The sequence below is a fragment of the Phascolarctos cinereus genome, unplaced genomic scaffold (genome assembly GCF_003287225.1).
Source record: "Phascolarctos cinereus isolate Bilbo 61053 unplaced genomic scaffold, phaCin_HiC Scaffold_4;HRSCAF=312, whole genome shotgun sequence".
NCBI lineage: Eukaryota > Metazoa > Chordata > Mammalia > Diprotodontia > Phascolarctidae > Phascolarctos > Phascolarctos cinereus.
Window position 1 is genome coordinate 255,561,673 of NW_027555847.1, and position 18,106 is coordinate 255,579,778.

Sequence of the window (18,106 nt, forward strand, 5' to 3'; positions counted from 1 at the left end):
ATATCTGAAAGGGAAACTGGTCCAAGATGAATGAGCAGAAATGATTCTAAGGAGGAAGAGACAGGGGAACTGCCTAAAAAATCCTAACACAGACACTCAGGAAATTCACTGGCTGAAGTCATAGAAGTAGCTACAGAAGATAGAAGCAAAGAAAAGTAAATGAGCTTGAACAAAGGAGAAACATAGTATATAAGAATTGTGTCAAGAGGCTTAGCAGCTCAGGAGCTGGGAGGTACAGTGGAAAGAGTGGATTTGGAGTCAGAAAGAACTGAGTTCAAATTCTGCCTGAGATGCTTATTACCTATGTGACCCTGGTCAAAACACAGGACCTCTTAGCCTCAGTTTCTTCATATGTAAAATGAGAGTAACAATAGAATTTATATCAAAAAGCTTTTGTAAGCATCAAATGAGATAGTATATGTGAAGTGTTTTGCAAACCTCAAAGCAGTATATAAATACTAGCTATTGTTGTTATTGGGGCAGTGAGGTGATGCACTAGATAGTGCCTGGCCTGAAGTCAAGAAGACATGAGTTCAAGTCTATCCTCAGATACTTACTAGCTGTGTGACCCTGGGCAAGGCACTCAACCCTGTTTGCCTCACTTTCTTCATCTGCAAAATGAGCCAGAAAAGCAAAAAACAAACCACTCCAGCATTTTGCCAAGAAAACCCCAAAGGGGTCACAAAGAGTCAGACAAGACTGAAACAACTGAACAACATTATTGTTATTGTTATTATTAGAACAAGCCAGGGCTTGCTATAAAAGTTAAAACAACTACAACAATTAAAAGATGTTTTTAAAATATGTATGTACCTGTGTATCTGTCTATATCCAATCTATGTATATAAATATGCTACATAAGATATAGATATTGAGAGAAATGATTATCAATAAGCAATGATTTGGGGAGATCCAGAGTTCCCCCTTTTTCTATAGTCCTCTTTTCAAAATTCAGTCTCTTGAAGGACATTGAATTAACTCTCTTCAATCTTGATTAAACCCCACCCAACCTTACAAAAAAATCTATAATCTAAGGTGAAATTCCACTCAATCAAGCTTGGGTGAAGAGAGATCCTTTTGTCCAGATTGCCCAAGGCTGGAGGTGGTCTGGGTAAAGGGATAGTCTGTCTGTCCAAGAGTGACCTGATGTCACTCTCAGCCTCTCATTGGAGTGAGCTCACTTCTCTTTGTAATGCCCACTTCTTATAAATTGATAACCAATCAGAGTTGATTACCACACTCAGGAACATCCCTCTTCCAGGGGCATATAAGCCATGAGCCTGCTGCCATGAGGGTCTTTGATATTTGAAAGTTCCACTGAGTTTTTTATTAAAATGCTAGCATTATTAATAAAATGACTAATTACCCAGAAATCATGTCTCTCAAACTTTTGAAACACCACAGTATAGATGATATACATATATGTATACATGGCCTCCTGGGTATTCTATGAACAAGAGCCAGGGGTGGAGAACCTGTGGCCTTGAAGCCACGTGGAGCCTTTTAAGTCCTGGGGTGTGGCCTTTTGACCTAGTTCAAGTTTTACAGAACAAATCATTTTATCAAGGGGATTTGTTCTGTGAAGTTTGGACTCAGTCAAAGGGCTGCACTTAATGACCTAGACGGCCACATGTGGCCTCAAGGCCACAGGTTCCCCACGCTTGATACAAGACACTCCATTTCTGTGCTTGGGAATTTTCTCTGGCTGTCTCCCATACCTGGAGCACTCTCTCCCTCCTCCCTTCCAAACTACTGACCTCCATGACTTTCTTTAAGGCCCAACTAAAGTTCTACCTTCTACAGGAAGCTTTCCCCAACCCTTTTAATTCCAGTGCCTTCCCTCTCTTAGTTATTTCCTATTTATCCTACATATAGCTTGCTTTGTATATATTTGTTTGCATGTTTTCTCCCCTGTAAGATTGTAAACTCCTTGAGGGCAGAGACAATATTTTGTCTCTTTTTGTATCTTCAGCACTTAGCACAGTTCCTGGCACATAGTAGGTGCCTGATAAATGTTTATTAATTGATATAGATGGAGATGGAGATATATACATAGACAGAGATGGATATCAAGATGAAGACAGAGAGATATATGAAGCAAGAAGATCAAAGAAGTGGCAAAACAACATTTTGAGGTGGATGTGATGAAGACTCTAAACTGAAAGGGAATGAGAAGGCCAACCAAGCTAGATTCCATAGAGAGAATAGCTATAGTAGAGATAAAAATGCAGTCTATACCCTCAGAAGTTCACAGAAGACAAAAATGCAACCCGCGGCCTCACATATCTAGAATCTAGTGGTGTCTGGACAGGAAGCTCTTCACTGGTGATAAATTTTCTCCCACTGTAGCTCCCAATAACCATCTACTAAGATACAGAGGTTTCAATATGAATAGCTGTAGGGAGTACCCATACCAAGGAAATAGTGGCTTCTAGAAGTATGGCTATCTCTTATCTCTCTCTCTACTAGATAGTAATCTCCCTGACTGAGTCTTAGCTTATTCTTCCCCACCCACCCCTGACCCCAGGACCGAGTTCAGTGCATTTCATACATTAGATGTATAATAAATACTTACTCTAATGATGAATGAATGTATCTGGCACCTACCTTGACTACAGAAGAGATATTACAGTGGATCAGGTTCTGTAATAAACAACAATTAATTCTCACACTCATTTAAGAAAATGACTGACAGCATGGCTTATACTGAGGAAGAGGATTGTGGGGAAAAAAAATCAGGTAGGATCTGAGCTGCTCCTGAGACCCATTGCAAAATAGGCATTTCCACCTTCTTTTCCTGTGCTTGCTTTCCCTCTGTCAAGTTTCCCATTCTTGCGTTAGCACTGAGCTATCTCTTGTGGTAAACATTAAATGGAAAATCAACTCAAAAAGGCAGCATAGTGGATATAGCATCAGACCTCGAGTCAAGAAGACCTAGTTATGTGACTTTGAGTGAGTCACTTGAATTCACTGTACCTCAGTTTCCTTGTCTGTGAAATGAAAATGATAATAATAGCACCTATCTCCTAAGACTATTGTGAGGGTCAAATGAAATAATGCTAATAAAGAACTTTGCAAATCTTAAATTGTTGCATAAATGCAAGCTATTGTTATTATCGTTATTACTTTTAAAGGCTTCTAGTACACTAGAAAGAAAAAGGTCGATTTAAAACAAAGATTCTTTAGCCTGCAAAAGAGAGGAGCAAGAAGGCAGCATGGTACAGTGGAAAGAATACTGAATTTTGAGATAAAAGGTTTGGTTCCAAATCTCGATACTGCTCTTGTGTGATACTAGGAAAATCACAACCTCTCAGAGCCTCCATTTTTTCATCTGTAAAATGAGGCCCCTTCCCTAAAGTGTGATCCCTTTCTCAAATTCAATAAACCAGTCAAACTGGACTAATAGCCATTCCCAAAACTCAATATTCCTTCTTTCTCTCACCTCTGTGAGATCTTCACCATATCTGGAATGTAATCCTTCTTCATCTCCATCTCTCAAAAATCTTTGCCCTCCTTCAAGACTCAGTTTAGGTGCCATATCTTCCACAATGTCTTTCCTGATTGCCTCTCTCCCCACTTGTTAATACTCTCTCCAGGCTTGGCTTTCCTTGGCCTGTTCTTACTGGTGTACATCTTGTAAACCACCAGAAGAATGTAACTTCTAGATTGTTTGATTTCTGTCTTCGTATCTCCAGAAACTAGAACAGTATTATATATAATAGGTGTTGAATCCATCTTTGTTGAATTAAATTGGAGAATATTTGAGAAATGGTGATGTGTGTCTTAGACTCAGCCCTAGAGCTACATATCTGACCCTCAGCAATTGAGCTCAGTCCACAACCCTAGACAAATGGTATAGCATGGCATTGGAATATGGCACTTAGGCTCCAAGCTAAGCACTCTTTCCATGATGTCACTTTGCTCATCCAGTGAAGGAAAAGGAACTTTTAGCCTGGGTTAGGCAACAAAGGTTTTATCCTTCCTTACACAAGAAAAGCTTGGATAGGATCCTTAGAAGGTTACTGTTAAAATGTCTGTATAGACTTCCTTATCTACAATTTAAAATTATTTCTATAAGAGTACATTAAACAATATTATCAGGCAGTGAGTTCCATAGGGGGGGAAATATTCTAAATAGGAAATGGATACTGTGGCAGGATATGATTGTATTATATTAGTGACATGATTGTGAAATTCTCCAGGATGCCATTCTACATTATAAATCCATGTCTTATCTGGGAAAAGAGAGGAAGCCAAGGAGTTAGCCTGCTTTCTTTTATATATTAGTATCCATTGCTATGGATTCATTTATCAGATTACCAGATTCTCACTTCAGATAGTTGATAGTTGAGCCTTGCCTGGGAAGTTTTTTATTTGTGGAGAGGAGAGGAGAAGAGAGGAGAAGAGAGGGGAGGGGAAGAGAGGGGAGGGGAGGGGAGGGCTAATAATATAGGTTCCCATACTGGTGTAAAGTTGGGGGTTGATTCAATTAATCAATCAAACCAATGATTGGTTTTCTTCAATCTGATTTTCCTCAAGGTTAGGACTTTTAACCTCACAAAGCGTATTTGATCAATCAAAATCTACATATATTTTATTATTAAGGACCAGTGAAAAGGAGGATTTTCTTCCCAAGTACAATTTAGAATTATATCACCAAGTAATAAAATAACTACAATATTTACATAACTAAGTTTTGCATAGCACCAATCCATCAAATCAAATCACTTGTACCCTGTAGGTTTTATATAAACTAACAAACAAGTTAGGATTCTAGTGACAAGCCAGGAGAAAGCAATTTCAGCCAAGCCCTTGAAAGAGAATTGCTTGGGAGATAGAGGGGCCAGATAACACCACCTTGACCAGAGAATAGCCTTATGAACTTTGGTAGCTCAAAGGGATTGTGATTTCTCATCCACACCCTAGGAGTGTCCCTGGAACAGCAACGACTGGCCACAGTGTCTGCATTGGGAGCTAAGGATAAGCTAGATATGCTGAAGAATCAGCTTCAAGATGCTATAAGAATCCCAACATGAAGAACTTCACAAAAGGAGAAAAGGACTTCCAGCAACAAGGAGTTGTGTGTTATCTCCTTTGCTAAGTATGCTCTATGCTTAAGCCCACATTCCATTGCATTCTATATGCACTATGTATCTATTCCCCCAGGTTTGTGTGGGGGGGTTTTTTTTTGGGGGGAGGGGGAAGGGAATTAACTGATCTTGCTGGTAAATCCTGTTTTAAGTAGCAGCTAAAATCCTACCTTTCACAATCCCTCTCAATCCTAGTACCTTCCCCCTGTTGATTATTTGCTATTTATCCTGTATAGAGCATGTTGTATATAGTTGTTTGCTTGTTGTCTTTTCCATTAGATCTTGATCTCAAGGGCTGGGACTGGTCTTTTGCCTTTCTTTGTATCCCCAGACACAGTACCTGGCACACTGTAGGTGCTTAATAAATGTGTATTGACTTACTGACTAAAAGCTAATTAAGTCTGACTGACTGATATCAGCTGATAATCAATGTGGGAAAGGGACACAGTAGTGGGGGCTTGTGAGCTACTAGAAAATCACCCTCAACTGTTCTGAGTCACTAGACCTACAGGAAGGCACGTAATAGCCTCACTCTGGAGACCCAACCTGCTAGTGGAGTTTAGCAGAGTGAGTCCAAAGACTGTACTATATTGGAAGGAAAGGCATTGCTAGAGTACCACAGTATGGAATCCTGGACTCCAGGGGGAAATCCTGGACTCCTGGGCTGTAGTGCCACAGTATAGAATCCCAGACTCCTGGATAACCTGGGTGTGGGATGGAGTAGTAAAGAGGGAGCAGCAAAAATAGGGAGAGGTCATCAAAGACACTTAGCTTACAGTTTGGGCTATGGCCAACCCAGACATGGCCCAACTCCCTCACCCCTCAGGCCTTAGGTTGTTGACCCCTGTGATTATCTAGCAGGTAGACCCCAGGGTTCAGTTGTTGCTAGGTAAGATGAACAATATATACATAAGAAAGCAAACCTACTAACCTGTACTTCATCTGGTTCGTTAAGGAAATGGCATGGAAAATAATTATGGAACATTCCAACGTTGTTGACTGAAAAAAATAGAAGAATTTAAAACATGTCAAAAGGTACCTGTGATATAGAAAACAGATCCACAATAATCCGATTTTCCTCAAAATTAGGACTTTTAGGCCCCCAAAAGTATATTTGATCAATCAAAATCTACATATACTTGACTATTAAGGACCAAAGAAAAGAGGGATTTTCTTCCCAACCACAATTTAGATTTATATCACTGGGTGGTAAAATAATATTTTTTGTTATCTAAAATATCTAAAATTTTGTTATTTAAAAATGCAACATTTATAGAACTTTAAGTTTTGCAAAACACTTTCCTTACAACCCTGTTGTGTGGTAGTATAGGTATTATTATGCTCGTTTTATAGGTGAGGAAACTGAAACTCAGAGTTTAAGTGCCATGCCCATGATCACAAAGAGTAAAGGTATGAGGTAGGATTCCAAGTCCAAAGTATATGGATCAGGCTAAATGTTAACATCTTATTCTGCCCCTCCCATACGTTTTAAAAAATAATGATATAGTATAACATTTTTAAGAAATAGTAAACCCTCAATTACCCATATGTAATTACCCACATGTAATTATCTACTTTACAGAAGATTCTCAGCAACTTTTTTATGCCCAAACTAGCTTCTGTTTGCCAACCCGAATTATTGAACAACAGCCTCCTCTGATAATTGAAATGTGATAACCGAATGAAAATTCATTTGAAGGTTAACTTAAACAGAATATGATTAGGATGGTAAATCTTATGAAGGAAGGTGGGAAAGGAGAAGAAACATAGTGTGTATTCCCAAAATAATTATATTTGGCACAAGCTGTGGAGAAAAATGCCGAATACCAGGGTTTGAGTTTCAATGCTGCCATTTCCTAGCCTTGGTTAACCACTAGGAATCTGTTTCCTTAACTGTAAAATGTACATTACCCTCTCACAGGGCTATTGTAAAGATCAAACAAAATAATGCACGTAAAATGCATTGTGAAACAAAGCACTTATACAAATATAAACTATTATTCAGATGGTTGAAGTTACTGTTTCCTTTCATTTGTGTGAACAATTAAAAATTGAGTATAATTTAAAATATAGCTATGCATTTGTTTTAAACTGACATCATTTAGTAAATGAAGCTGTAAACATTAGTCAGATAATTGTTAAGGCAAACTTCCACTGTCATCAAGGCAAATTTTGCATTCCTAATTAACTTACCTAAAATTCCAATTTCTAATCCTTGAAGGTTCTCTTTGATGTTCTCATATATGTCGTCTTTGGTAAAGTCTGCTTGTATGATCTTTACATGACTACCTGTTGCCTGCTCTGCAAAGGTGAAAAGAAAAAGCATACAAAAGAAGACCCTTATTTTCTCCCTTGGTAATATGGGACCTCCATTTTTTTTTTCAAATAATTCCCAAAGAAGACACTTAGAAGTAGAACTCTGCTACTGGAATCTGTAATGGAACTTTCTCTTTATTAAGGCATAAAACATAAATTCCATTAGGACATAAAATAAATAACTGCAAATAACAAGACTTGCTCAAGATCTGTCATGGAGGACATGCTATAGTTCGTTTGATCAGTTACTGTGGTACCACTTACCTGATTCTTATACACATCCTTCAATTCACATTCTGTTGTCTTGTGGGCAGAGCCAAAGTTGCAGCTGCCTATGCTGCATAGTACATGGGGATGTGATTATATACATGCATGTGTATATACATTTATACACACACACATATATACATATACACACATTGTTAATGTCAAAAATATTATAAATATTTTGTAATATGATAAGCAATATGATAGTCAATCAGTCAATGTTGTTGTTTGTCCTTTGTTTTCAATGGGGACCAATGACATCGGAAGTAATGTCTTGACTTGCAAGTGAATTGGATATAAATGAGGCAGAATTGTGCGAAGTTGTCAGCCTCACTCTTCCAGAATCATTGAAGTCGCCAATCAATAAACATTTATTATGCACCTAGCATCTGCCAGATGAATACACTAAGCACTCTATACTTCAGAATTCTTTAACAGGAAAAGAATATCATCAGGTATCAGGCTCAAATGTCACTGTTTCTTGTGGAGAAAGCTGTAATTCTTGATCTTCAAGAGCTAATACTTGACTTTTGGGCATGTTATCTCACCTTTTGGATTTTGTAGCAGTTTTTATTACACTGTATGAAGGGTGCTTCAGTCAACTGAAGACAATTTAAACTGATCAGATGGACTATATAATCTAAGCATATTCCCCTTTGAACATCAGACTGCAAAGCATTTTAACTTGATGATCCAATGAATGACTGCAACCAATGTTGCAGGATGGTCAGTTGCTAGCACATTTGTAATTAAAACCACATATAAGTAGTTTCAATTTTGGGGTGCTGTTACTGCTATGCCTCAATGTAAGTATATTACCCTCCTTGGAGTTCATATTTTCACTTGATTGAAAGAGAGAAGATTCAGGGAATAGATAGTTTCATACAGTTTTCTAATCTTGCCTAGGGTTTTTAATTCCCAGCTCTGCTGGGGAAGAATTTTGAAACCACTATTTCTTGAATCTCAAATAGATTACCTAAAATCTTGGAGGGTAACATGGGTTTGTACACAATTTTCATGATTGCACAGGAATACATGCAATATTCCTGCATTAAAAAAAATGGGTATTAAAGATCAATCTCTCTGTCTGAGGTTGGTGCAGACAATTTCTCTCTTTCTTTGTGATTATATTTTTAATAGTATTTTATTTTTCCCCCAATTACAGGTCAAGATAATTTTTAGCATTCATTTTTATAAGATTTTGAGTTCCAAATTTTTCTTTCTTCCTCCCTTCTTCCCCTCTTCCAAAAACGGTAGGCAGTTTGATATAGGTTATACATGTACTATCATGTAAAACATATTTTCATATTAGTCACAATTCTGAAGGAAGAAACAGATCAAAAGGAAAAAAAAACATGAAAAAGAATAAAGTAAGGGAAAAATATGCTTTGATTTGCATTCAGAGTCCATCAGTTCTTTATCTGGATATGGATAGAATTTTCCTTCATGAGTCCTTTGTACTTGTGTTAGATTATCGTGTTGCTGAGAAGAGCTGAATTATTCATAGTTGATCATCACACAATGTTGCTGATATTGTGTACAATGCTTTCCTCATTCTGCTCATTTCACTTTGCATCGGTTTGTATGAGACTTTCCAGCTTTTTTTCTGAAATCTGCCTGTTTATCATATCTCATTGCACAATAGTATTCCATTACATTTATATACCACAGCTTGTTCAACCATTCCCCAATTGATGGGCATTCCCTCAATTTCCAATATTGTGCCACCATGAAAAGGACTTCTGTAAATACATTTGCACATGTAGGTCCTTTTCCCTTTTTATGATCTCTTTGGGATACAGACCTAGTAATGATATTGCTAGATCAAAGGGTATGCACAGTTTGGTTTCCCTTTGGGCATAGTTCCAAATTGCTCTCCAGAATGGTTGGATCAGTTCACAACTCCACCAACAGTGCATTACTATCCCAATTTCCCATATGTTCTGTAACATTTATCATTTTCCTTTTTTGTCATATTAGCCAATCTGATAGGCATGAGGTGGTACCTCAGAATTGTTTCGATGTGCATTTCTCTAATCAAACATGATTTAAAGCACTTATTCATATGCCTATACATAGCTTTTATTTCTTCATCTGAAAACTGCCTATTCATATCCTTTGACCACTTATCAATTGGGGAATAGCTTATTTTCTTATAAACTGGATTCAGTTCTCTATGTATTTGAGAAATGAGGCCTTTGTCCATGACACTTGCTATAAAGAATGTTTCCCAGCTTTCTGCTTTCCTTCTAATCTTGGTTGCATTGGTTTTGTTTGTGCAAAAGCTTTTTAATTTAATATAATCAAAATTATCTATTTAACAATTCATAATGCTCTCTATCTCTTGTTTGCTCATGAACCTGTAACTCATTTAACTTCTTTAAGAATTTAGATACTAGGGCAACTAGGTGGTGCAGTGGATAGAGCACTGGCCCTGGAGTCAGGAGGACCTGAGTTCAAATCCAGGCTAAGACACATAATACTTACTAGCTGTGTGACCCTGGGCAAGTCACTTAACCCCATTGCCTAACAAAAAGAAAAAAAAAGAATTTAGATGCTATACCACTTGGTTGATGTATGTTTAGTAATGATATTACTTCATTGTCTGTGGTACCTTTCAGCAAGATGTAGTTTCCTTCCTTACCTCTTTTGATTTTGTCTATTTTTGCTTTCTGTTTGTCTGAGATCAAGATTGCTATCCCTGCTGTTTTTGCATCAGCTGAAGCATAATAGATTCTCTTCTAGCCCCTTACCTTTACTCTGTGTTTGTCTCTCCGCTTCAAGTGTGTTTCTTGTAAACAATATGTTGTAGGATTCTGGTTTTTGATCCACTCTATCTGCTTCTGTTTTATGGGAAAGTTCATGCCATTCACATTGACAGTTATGATTATTAACTGTATATTTCCCTCCATCCTATTTTTCTCCTGCTTGTCCTCTCTCTCCTTTCACTCTTTCCCTCCTCACCAGTGTTTTGCTTTTGTCTATTGTCTCCTCCAGTCTGCCCTCTTTTCTGTCCATCTCTCCCCCCTCCCCCCACTTTACTTAATCTCTTCCCCTCCTACTTTCCTGTCAGGTAAGACAGATTTCAATATTCAACTTATTGTGTATATTATACCCTCTTTGAGCCAATACTGATGAAAGCAAGATTCAAGTGATGCATATCTCCCACCCTCCCATTTATCCCTCCGCTCTAATAGGTTTTTTAAGTCTCTTCATGCAAAATAATTTACCCCATTCTACCTCTCCCTTCCTTCTGCACCCATTTTACTCCTCTTTCTCATCCCTTATTTTTTACGTTATTCCTTCAAATTCCCCTTATACTTACACTCTCTGTCTACGTGTATGCCTTTTAGCTATACTATTAGTGGTATAATTTTTAAGAATTCCAGGTATCATCTTACCAGGTAGGGATGTAAATAATTCAGTTCTATTGAATCCCTTCTGTTTTCTTCTCCCTTTTTATCTATTTATGCTTCTCTAGGGTCTTGATACTGGAAGTCAAATATTTTGTTCAATTCTTATCTCCTTATGAAAGCTTGAAATTCTTCTGTTTCATTGAATGACCACTTTTTCCCTTGATGTATTATGCTTAATTTATCTGGGTAAGTGATTCTTGGCTGTAGTCCTAGCTCCTTTGCCTTCTGGACATCATGTTCTGTGATCTCTGATCCTTTAATGTTGCAGTTGCTAAGTCCTGTGTAATCTTGATGGTGACTTCCTGATATTTGAATTGTTTCCTTCTGGCCATTTACGGTATTTTTTTCCTTGACCCAATGGTTCTGAAATTTGGCTATAATGTTCCTTCAGGTTTTTATTTTGGGATCTCTTTCTTAAGGTGATCAGTAGATTCTTTCAATGCCTATTCTGCCTTCTGGTTCTAGGATATCATGGCAGTTTTCCTTTATAATTTCTTGAAAGATGCTGTCCAGGTCCTCCTTTTGATTATGGCTTTCAAGTAGTTCAATGATTCTGACATTGTCTCTCCTGGATTTGTTTTCCAGATCAATTGTTTTTTCCAATGAGGTATTTTACATTTTCTTCTATTTTTTTCATTCTTTTGAATTTTTTGATTGATTCTTGATGTCTCATAAAGTCATTAGCTTCCACTTGCCAAATTCTAATTTTTAAGGAGTTGTTTTCCTCAGTTAGCTTTTGTACTTCCATTTCCATTTGGGCAATTGTACTTTTTAAGGAGTTGTTTTCTTCAGTGAATTTTTGTATCTCCTTTTCCATTTGGCCAATTCTACTTTACAAGTAACTGTTTTCTTTTTCTAAGCTGTTGACTCTTTTCATCATTCTCTTGCATCACATTTCTTTTCCTGATTTTTCTTCTACCTTTCTCATATGATTTTTAAGCTCCTTTTTGAGCTCTTCCATGACTTCTTTCTGGGCTTGAGACCCCTTCCTATTTTTCTTTGGGTTTCTGCCCATAGGTGTTTTGACATTGCCATCCTCTTCTGAGTTTGTGTCTTGCTCTTCTCTGTCACCATAATATCTTTCTGTGGTCAGATTCTTTTTTTGTTGGTTTTTACTCATCTTTTTTGGCCTTTTTCCTTTCTTTTAAATTTGAGCTCTGCTTCTGGGGTGGAAGGGACACTGTCTCAGGCTTCTTAGGCCAGGGGCTACATACCCTGGCTATTTACCTGGTGTTGCCCTGAGGCCCACAAGGGCCCTTGTGTCTGGTACTGTACTGAGGTGGTAGGGTAGGGGGATGGCTGGTGCTGCTGGAGGCTGTAGGGGTCTGGCAGCTTCCTTCGGGCTGGGTTGGGATCCTAGTGCTGGTATCTGGTGTGTACTGAGGCTGGTAGGGTGTTTCTGCATTTCCCCAGGACTACACTGGAGCATACAGTCGTCTGACTGCTGGTGGCTACCTGTTTGCCCAGGGCTTTGCTGAAGCATGTGGGGTTGCTAACAGCTGCTTATTTGCCAGGGCTATGCTGAAACACGTTGGCAGTGGGGCTGGGGGCTGGGGCTGGGGCTGCCTGTTTGCTTAGGCATGGGTAGGGTTGGCTCTACCTATTTGCCCAGGGCTATTTTGAAAGAGCAGCAGTTCTGGCTGCTGGAGGCTGTCTGCTTGTCCAGGGCTATGCTGAAACACTTGGAGGTTTTCAGAGTTGGAGTCTACCCATTCACCTGACTATACTGAGGCATATGAGGGATCCTGGTATTGTTTGACTGCTCAGGATCTCCTGCTAGTTTGCTGAGGTGGGGCTTCATGCTGGCTTGCTAGCATGCTTCCTACCCTGAACTATGTTCCCATTTTACCTGATCTTTCTTACTGATCTTCCAAGTTTCTTGACCTAAAGATTGTTTCACTCCACCTTTTTGATGGTTCTATTGTTTTGTTTGTTTTGGGGTGCTATTTATGGTTTTTTGGAAGTGAATATGGGAGGGCTATGGGCATTTCCTGCTTACTCCACCATGTTGGCCACTGGAAGTTATCTATGGTGCAGACAATTTCAACAGAGAGTTTTAGTGCTTTAATCGTAGAAGCATTCCTTGTTCATTTATCTTTTAGTGATGTAGGGGAGACATAAGGATTGCTCAAATCCTGACATCATCAATATTTGTTACTCACTCCTTATGTCTAGCCAGAGAATAAAGGCAGGATACTTTACCAGCCAAGACTATGGGTAGGTAGCTGGGGGGACAGAAAGGGAAGGCATGGATGGAGAAAGGGTCAAATAAGATTCACCTTCCCACAGACATGCCACAGTTCAGGGGCATCACTTCAGAGACCCCTGCTCTACAGAAAATGTATCAAGGCTACCATAGTAGGTAACAGGCTGAACACAGAAAGGATGAGCAGCCTTGTTCTACAATTCTCAAAACAGTACTTTTCATTACTAGGAATCACTTACCAATCTCTTTTGCAACTTCCTGGAGTTTTTCAAGGGTTCTGCTGATCATCACAATATTTAGTCCACGTTTTGCTAGCTAGAGAGGTTTAAAAAATGAGATTATCAATAAGAACAACTTCTTGTTTTAACAGATAAGTGCAGGGTTTTGGGGCAGCACAGTTATAGCAATCACTATCAAGTCTTGGCTTAAGCCTGCTATTAGACTGTGGGCATTCCTGGAGTCAGACAGTCAGATAGCTGGACATGGAAGAAAGCAGGGGCAAAGCAGCCACAAACAAATGAGAGGCTCTAGGTGAATGATAGGACATATTCCTGGCAGTAGTAATTGATGGAATAGGTGATAAAATGAGTTAATATGTTTATAACACTTTGCAAAATTAAAGTGCTATATAAATGTTAGCTATTATCTTCTTCATCATCATCATCATGTGGAGTCTAGCTCCTGTTTGTTTATGAGAGGTTGTAGCATGAGTGAATGTGTGGAAGCAGAGGGAACTCAAGAAAATGCAAGTAGTGGGTCTATCATCCACTATAAGAGTCAGTGAGATGTATAAATGTGAGTGAGATATGTTAGTGTGTATTGGTGAGTGAGCAGGAATGTTATTCAAGTTGGGATCCCTGAGCAATTAAAGGATATGTTTGAGGAACTTAGTAGGGATCCTGGAGTGAGATTTGCCCCCTGAGCAAAGCTCCATTTACGGAGCAGGGGGTGATTGAGTAGGAAGGCAGCCAGAGAGTTCAGAATGTGCTGGGTCCTAATGATGGCCACAAAACAACTCAAAATCTTTTAAACTGTGGTGATGGAGCCCTGAAAGAGATAATTAAATTATTAATCTAGTTTTGAACTCCAGTAGTCTCTTCCTAGAAAAGAAGGCATTCAGAGTGGTATAAGAGAGCTCAAGGCCCAAGACTGAGAGCAAGAGAGGCAGAGACAGAGACAGAGAGAAAGAGACAGAGAGGGAAAGAGGCAGAGAGGGACAAAGAAAGAAATACAGGCAGAGGCAGAGATGAGAAACAGAGAGAGGGGGAGAGAAGAAGAAGAAGAAGAAGAAGAAGAAGAAGAAGAAGAAGAAGAAGAAGAAGAAGAAGAAGAAGAAGAAGAAGAAGAGAAGAGAGAAGAAGAAGGAGAAGAAGAAGAAGAAGAAGACGAGAGAGAGAGAGAGAGAGAGAGAGAGAGAGAGAGAGAGAGAGAGAGAGAGAGAGAGAGAGAGAGAGCCGGAGAAGAAAAAAAAAAAGAGTTCTGTGTCATCTGGATCTCATAACCAGACTGTTACATTTGTTCCTCCCATATGACTTTGAGACTAGGATAGGTGAGTTAACTCACTACATAATATAAAATGGCAAAATCAGAATCCTGAAATGCTGATACTCATAGGGTTGTAGCTTTAGAGATGGAAGGTACCTTAAAGATTACCTAGTCCAATTTCTTCATTTTATAGATTAAAAAAAAAAACTGAGCCCCGTGGATGGTAAAGGAATTGTCCAATATCACAAATGTAGTCAGTGGCCAAACCAAGATTCAGTCTGAAGCTCTCTGACTCCACATCTTTCTACTGCACAAACCTAGCTACCAACCAAAACACGTTACTGTTATGTACAATTTCATTTGACTGGACAAATACAAAAATTCTATAACTGGATTCTCCTGAAGATTTTCTTTGTTTACTTAAGTGGGGGTAACCATAGAGAGGTACTACCATCTCCTAAATAATGTTGTTCTTGATCTCTCCAGATTTAGCCCTTTCTCCTCCTCAAATTTTCATGTATATGCACGTTACATCCTCTCAGAATGCCATTCACGGTGCCTTGCACACGCTGTTGTCATTTAGTCATTTTTCAGCCATGTCTAACTCTTCATAACCCCTTTCGGGGATTTTCTTGGCAAAGATACTGGAGTGCTTTGCTATTTCCTTTTGCAGCTCCTTTTACAGATGAGGATCTGAGGTGAGCAGGGTTGTGACTTGCCCACAGCCCACAGATACCACAGTAGGTATCTGAGGCTCCATTTTAACTCATAAAGATAAGTCTTCCTGATTTTAAACCCAGTGCTCTTTCCATTGCACCACACAAAAAGTAATAAATAAGTATTTGTAGGATTGGATTGGAAATATGAGTCTAAAAAACAACTTGCAAATAAAAGATGACTGCAAATGTTTGTTGTACTTCAAATCAGAAACAAATCTTAGAATATATTTTATTTTAAAAAATTAATATTGCTCATATATCTCTTTCCCACTTTACCCATTCACATAAACAACCATCATTCTTTTAATAGCCCCATTTTTGATTGGCAAGGAACTGTATCTACAACAAGGGTGAAGTATTTCCATAAATTGGGTGGGCTTTTTTCTATTTCTATTACTAAAGTTTAGTTTTTGGAATGAAGAAATTCATGAACACTATTTTGAAACTTATCTGTAGTTTTAAAATATATTTTAAATGTTCAGAGCAGAGCAAAATCATCAGAGGTGGGAGGGGGCACTTGCTCATAAGAAATAGACTGACCTGACAAAGCTGGTATTAAAACTACAAAGCTTATCAAAGAGTGGTTCAGTACTAATTGAATATTGTTTTTTCCTCTCAAAAGATGAGAAGATAATTGATCAAGTGAAGGAATTTGGTTACTACCTTATGATTGGAAGGAAATTATTCATAGGGTTGAACAATACACAGAAAAGGAAAGAAAGTGACATCATCTTTCTCTTCTGTTTGAGAACTGAAAGAAAGACACTCAAGTAATAGGAAGCATAGGGGAAAGTAGTTTGGAGCCTCTCATGTGATTATTAAGGCATTTCTCTTTTATGGGAGACAGCCTAACCAATTAGTGAGAGTTAAACTTTTGAGAGAGGAAGTCATCCTAGCAGCAATTCTCAATTAATGTAGCCAGCTGAATAAAAGGCCATGAGGACTTTTAATGCCTAAGACGCATTAAAAGTTCCTAGGCTTTGCAAGAGCCAATATTTAAAAGCATGGTAATTGAGAAGAAGCAAAAGTTTCCAAGGGAGTAAAAAAATAAAACAAAGATTTTATTAAATAACAATTCATAGTAGTTGAGTTAATGTCAAAGATTTCAGCATATAAACCGTAGGTGTTTGAATTCCTTTAAATCTTGCTCTGCATGATATCTTGCATTAACTATGTTTATAATGAATAATTAATATTTCATTAAGTAACTTTTCCTTTTATGTTAATGAATGTAGTTTTTTTTAACAAGCTTGAGGCTAAATCATGTTTCTGTATTTCTGGTTATGTATACCAACTGTGTATACTTTACAGCTACACCTATGCAAATAGTCCCAAAGGACCTCCTGTTGGCAGCTGCCTTGATTATAGAAATACAGATGATAGATTCAGACCTGGAAGAGATCTCAGGGGCCATAAAGCCAAACCCCTCCATTTTACAGATAAGGAAATTGAGGCACAGAATGATATCATCTAGAAGAAACTAAATGACTTTATAGGGCTGGTTTTAAAACCCAAATGTATTGGGGAACAAAACTGCTACAATTGATTTAACAAGTTGCTGTGCTAAAAGTATAGCTACAGAACTTCAGGCAGGGAGCAGGTGGCCATGTATCTCTATATAAATAGTCTAATTACCTGCTTTGGCAGCTGTGATTTCTTGTCCCCACACTGTTCCCAATCTTCTCAATGCAATTAGCTTTTCTGGAACCTTTTTCTTCATAAAACTTGTAGTTTTTGAAGATGAGAAGGGAATATAGATTCATGGGTTTGCCTTCTGCATGTGTTTTCTTCTCCACGTTTTACCCTTGTGTGGACAGTGGCAAGGGAGACCTCTTAAGTTTGTTTCCACAAGCGTATTTTAGTAGCAACAAGAAGTAGAAAGAAGATTGGTATATGTGTCTTTGAAGTGATCACAAGTCAAGCAGTGTGCTAGTTGGATATGACAAGGGTGGAAGAAGAGGCAGTGGTTACGGCAAGGGTGGCCTGATAGGCAGGATTATGTGACTTGTCCAGGGTCACACAGCTATCAAGTGTGTGAGGCCAGATTTGAAGTCAGGAATATTAGTCTTCCTGACTCCAGTCCAGCACTCTATCCCCTTCACCACTTAGCTGCCCTAGAACTTAAACCTGCAACACTATATTATTTCCTCAACAATTTATCTTCCCAGAGTTGCCAAATTGGTATTCCTAAAGCACAGGCCTGACTCAGTCCATGACTAAAGAAGATGGCTCCCTACTGCTTCCAAGATAATAAAGATATAAATATAAATGTGCAAAGATAATGAGATATAAATTCCTCTGTCTGGCATTTCAAGTCATTCATAGTACGGCTGTGACCTCCTTTCCCAAATTAAATCGACATTGGTCTCCTCACACACTTTATGTCAACAAGCACTCACCAGGCCCCACATACTGTGCTAAGTGCTGGGTATACAAAGAAAAGCAAGTGCAGTCCCTGAACTCAAGGAGCTCATCTTCTCATGGGGACACAACATGAAAACAACTGTGAATGTATAGTACAACACATATACAGGGTAAATTGGAGCTAACCTCAGAGGGAAGGCCAGTTATCCAAGGACAGGGCCAGGGTAAGCTGGAGTGGATTCA

General features: G+C 38.5%; 1 protein-coding gene across 5 annotated transcripts in view; it reads right to left on the reverse strand.

Annotated features, from left to right (window-relative positions):
• HSD17B3 (hydroxysteroid 17-beta dehydrogenase 3) overlaps nucleotides 1-18,106 on the reverse strand; it is a 67,432-nt gene that overhangs the window by 26,900 nt on the left and 22,426 nt on the right. For 3 of the 5 annotated variants that reach the window (XM_078153004.1, XM_078153003.1, XM_078153002.1), the window contains exons 3-7: nucleotides 13,535-13,610; nucleotides 10,427-10,516; nucleotides 7,284-7,391; nucleotides 6,022-6,089; nucleotides 2,608-2,643 (exon numbers count right to left, since the gene is read on the reverse strand). In XM_078153004.1, the coding sequence (XP_078009130.1) occupies nucleotides 2,608-2,643; nucleotides 6,022-6,089; nucleotides 7,284-7,391; nucleotides 10,427-10,516; nucleotides 13,535-13,610 (378 nt within the window). The remainder of the gene's footprint in view (nucleotides 1-2,607; nucleotides 2,644-6,021; nucleotides 6,090-7,283; nucleotides 7,392-10,426; nucleotides 10,517-13,534; nucleotides 13,611-18,106) is intronic. The other 2 variants (XM_078153005.1, XM_020971709.2) reach the window with 2 other exon arrangements.